At 44.9% G+C, this 4,471-nt stretch overlaps 1 protein-coding gene across 2 annotated transcripts; it reads right to left on the bottom strand.

Moving 5' to 3' along the window:
- Nucleotides 1-599: 599 nt before the first annotated feature.
- LOC125549217 lies at nucleotides 600-2,255 on the bottom strand. 2 transcript variants are annotated; one of them, XM_048712683.1, is made up of 5 exons: nucleotides 1,905-2,255; nucleotides 1,691-1,778; nucleotides 1,444-1,512; nucleotides 1,304-1,360; nucleotides 600-1,034 (listed from the first exon to the last, which is right to left on the bottom strand). In XM_048712683.1, exons 1-5 carry the CDS (start codon nucleotides 2,003-2,005, stop codon nucleotides 906-908), a joined length of 444 nt encoding a protein of 147 aa, XP_048568640.1. In that variant the 5' UTR covers nucleotides 2,006-2,255; the 3' UTR covers nucleotides 600-905. The 2 variants fall into 2 exon arrangements, with proteins under 2 accessions (XP_048568640.1, XP_048568639.1); XM_048712682.1 differs by having other exon boundaries at nucleotides 600-1,037.
- Nucleotides 2,256-4,471: the final 2,216 nt, after the last annotated feature.

Consider the following 4,471-nt stretch of genomic DNA (forward strand, 5'->3'; position numbering starts at 1 on the left):
GTCCAGCTATAGATGCTCTAACCGGCACACTTGTTTTTTTATTAATTGCAAGCAAAGTACTCGATGCTTTTAGGTTTCATCTGGCATTCCAGTAGGCATGCATGAGCGGATGACGCTTGAATAAATTTTTAGTGACTAGGCAATGCTAAGCTAGCTGAACATTCAACATTCTCCCTGGATGGATAGCAATAGCCTAGCATGACATGGCATCTGTTGTGCGCTTCTGTCTTGTGAGTTTTGCTAGGCAACACAACACAGGATGATCTATTCTGACGGATGAAATTAGCCACAGTGGCATCTCCACGTACGAATTTATGTTGACGAGTTTTATTAGCTAGTAAGTACTCCCTCTGTAAACTAATATAAGAGCGTTTAGATCACTATTTTAGTATTCTAAACGCTCTTATATTAGTATACGGAGGGAGTACCATACACATATGTACATTTACAGCTTTATCCAAAATTTTGAAGCCTAGAAATACTAATAGTTTCTGTAAAAGAAAGGCTACCTGAACCCGGTATCCGTACCCAATTTTGGCAAGTCGACTGAGAGCTATCAAAAGTATATTACGTATGAGCAGGGCGGAATGTGGATAGAATTGCTTATAGAGTACGTAGTACTTATTCTTTTGGAAAGATGTCACAAATGTTATTGAATTCACGCATAGTCGTATTAGAAATCACAATCACAAGCTAGGTGGAAAATCATAGTCTAGGCAGGTGTGGATGCATGACGCCTAAATAAATTTTTCATTTAGTGACTACTAGGCTATACGTATTATGCTACTCTAGCTGAACATTCAACATTAATTTGGGTCATTCTCCGTGGATAGCTAGCAATAGCCTAGCATGACGGATGAAATCTCCACGACCACGCATGAAGATGATTCATTCATCTTGGGAGCCTACTTCCTGCCGGCGGCCCTTGTCTTGGAGGAGGAGGAGGAGGAGGAGGAGTAGGCTGCGTCGGGCTTGAGGAAGAGCTCCTCGAACTGCTTGTGCAGATCCTCCGAGCTCTCGCCCTCGCCGTCTTCCTGCTGCATGCATGCATGGTATTAGTATTGGTATACATGGTGCTGAATAGCTCATAAGTACTCCCTCCGTTCCGAATTACTTGTCTCGGATTTGTTTAGATACGGAGGTATCTAGCACTAAAATAAGTCTAGATACATCCGTATCTAGACAAATCCAAAACAAGTAATTCGGAACGGAGGGAGTAAGTAATAAGTGCTCAAACCTTCATGATATCTACTGGTATAACTATAAGCAGCAGCAGCAGCAGCGTGACTTGACTCTCACTTACGTGTGGGGGTGTGTGGTTCATGGCCTCCAGGATGTCTCCCAGTATGTCTCCTGCACCCTAATAAGTAAAATTAAAGCACCAACAAGAGGTGAACCAACCAACAATAATAAAGAAAGCAACATACATGCATAGATACATACCTCATCGTCGCCGTCCGCTGTCGTAGGCACCAACGTCGTAGAGGATACGCTTGTTGGGGTCCGACAGAACTGCATGCATGTTCAGGTTCAAGTTCAAACCACGTCACCATTCCTCTCTCTCTCTCTAGGCTCATCTCTTTCTCGTGGTCGCTCGTGGGTACATAAATAAATATACTCCTACATTCTCTCTACTCTAGGCTCTAGCTCTAGGGTAATTAAATCCAGAGGAAGGAAGGAAGGAAATTACCTGCCTATGCTGCCTGGATCTTGTGGAACCTGGCTTTGGCGGCCTCCGCCTCCACGCCGCCGGAGCCGCATTTGTCCGGGTGCCATTTCTGCAAAACGTACATCCCATTTACTTAACCAGCGGTACGTGAAACAGAGGAGCCAAGAAACAGAGGAAGGAATCATCCAATAACAATTTAACACAAGAGAAGAAGACGACGAAGAAGAGAGCTTAGAAGAGCAGAGGAGGGACGGACCATGGAGAGCTTCCTCTAGGCGCTGCGCAGCTCTGCGTCGGAGCAGTCGCTGGAGACGCCGAGCACGGCGTACAGGCCATCCTTGCCTCCGCAGCCGGCCATTGCAACCAACAACGACCTTACCTTGGATGCTCAGTCGCTTCCCTTCTTGTGTGGGTGTGGGTGTGGGTGTGCCCCTCTCTCTCTCTCTCTCTCTCTCTCTCTCTCGTCTGTCGCAGCTAGCGCATGGCCGCCTACTTATAGGCTGGACAGGAGGCAGGTCACCGACGGCGGGGGCCGGGGGGGTGTATATCTATGTCACCTCACCGTCCCCTTTCCGTCCGCCTCTTCGGTATCCAGGGACGAAGCTAGAAAAAATGGGCACTGGTGTCAAACTTTGTTCACTCTAGCGTAAACTATAGCAGTGCAACATACATAATATTGGAGTGCGCCATATAGAGAGAGAAAATATACAATGATTCAATAATAATATTATTACATTAAAAAAGTCATACCGAGTACAGGCTGAGCAAAGTCATAAAGCCAAAGGTTAACTTAAAGCACTTCATGTTGTTACTTTCTGAAAAGGATGAACAAAAGAAAATATCACAACAATGTTACGAAAAAATAATACAACAAATAAATATCATTAAGCAAAAATATAAAGTGACATGAGGCTCACATTTTATAACCTCCTTTCTCAATCTTCCATCTTATTAAATAGATCAATCACATCATCATTTGTAATAGTAGAAAATATATCTTTCCCCGCATAGCAAATCAATCACTCATTTAGGAACTCGACACCCATTTTGTTGCGCAAAACACTCTTGACAATATTCATTGCTGAAAAGCATCCCTCCACTGACGTTGTGGCAACCGTCAAAATTTGCACGAACTTTAGAAGTTGATACACCAAAGGAAAAACAAGATGCTTCCTAGTGCCCATCAACACTTTAGCAAGATCATCCATGACATCCAAATTGGCAAATCTTTGGTACGCTCGGACACTGTCAATGTAATTCCAATGTTCCTGGACAAGATAAATCAATTGAGTTGAACTGAAATCATCAGGATAGAACTCAGCTAACTTTAATAAACTCTTCAAGTTAAAAACAGTAGATGAGTTTTTTGGGTTGAAAGAAGCCATGTGAATAAGCAATGAATACTTTACTTCATGAATCTTTCATTGAACTCCCTAAGTTGCCGATCAATAATAGAATTAAGACACACTATTTGGTAATGATGGAGGTTTGTTTTATTGGGTCTTTTTTGCTGTGTACATTGGTTCTTGGAGCCTATAAGGTCCTCTAGTTAAATATATCCGTCTGATCTCGTGTTACTTCTTAGGATTCTTAGTGTACTGTGATATTCTTTTTGGATCAGCTGGATCAGGAGGGAGATCATCCAAATTTATTTCTGTTGGAATAGTAGTACCAACGCTTGATACATGAGTATGATCTTGTCTAAGTCTAAGTGACCTTGAAGTCCCTGTTGCAACTAATAGTAGTGGTCGTTTCCACAAAAATCTGTCCATAACCTCCTAGTCGTACATGAATCAAGGGAGAGAACAGCAAAATTTTTAATTATTCAGTTACGAAATTTAGTCTAAAGGCTAAAGGTAATACACATGCGTGTCGCGAGGCATACTTGGGAAGAGTCGATCTAGACTTGGTGGATTAGCACCAGATTATGCCGCAACAATCGGCTGACCGACGTCCACAGATTAGATCAAAATCCCTTTGCTTCGTTGGCTCGTCTCTCTATAATTCCACCAGGTGGCACCTGCAAGGAATTATCACATCGGAAGGGGATTGGGGAATTAGGGATTGAGGGGAGGCGACGAGACGAAGAGGGAGGAACTCGTGTGCATACAAGCGTATCTGCGTATAGGAAATTAAGGAATAAGGAACGACTGCTTTTGGGTTGTGTGGAACGACCGCGTATCTTTTTAGTGATTGTGGGCTTCCACGGTTGGGTTGGAATTAGCTTGTGCTTTGGGCTTCTCCGGCTGGGCTGGGGTCAATCAATTTTTTGGGCTGGGGTCAAAGACAAATCCTATTAACAATATTACTTCAGGTTACGATCGGCACTGGTGTCAATTGACACCAGCCCTTACACGGGAGCTCCGTCCCTGTCGGTATCTTGCACCAGCAACCGGGCAGGCAGGCAGGCGGGGGCAGCCCAACTAGACATGATCGAGCAGCAACTTGGTGCTAGCTAGGCTAGGCTAGATTAGCTAGCCGCAGCCGCAGCTGCAGTACGTCCGGTCCGGCCCCCAGGCGATATTTTCTCCCGATGGCTGGGGATGTCACTGTGTGGCCGCGCTTGCTTGCTTACATCGGCATCGGCATCACTGCATCACCATGTGGCCATTGCGCATCTATCGCTGTTGGTGGCTGTGGTGCGGTTGCTGTCTGCATCGCATCCAACGGTTCTCTCTGGTAGCCGGACACCTGTTGCCGCCTGGTTCGTCACTCCCACTCAGACCCAGGTGAGTGAATCCTGTCCTAATTTGGGAACATGAGGCTGGCCCTCTTATGGAAACAACAACAAGAAGAACAAGT

This window comes from Triticum urartu, chromosome 3, assembly GCF_003073215.2.
Source record: "Triticum urartu cultivar G1812 chromosome 3, Tu2.1, whole genome shotgun sequence".
NCBI classification, from domain to species: domain Eukaryota; kingdom Viridiplantae; phylum Streptophyta; class Magnoliopsida; order Poales; family Poaceae; genus Triticum; species Triticum urartu.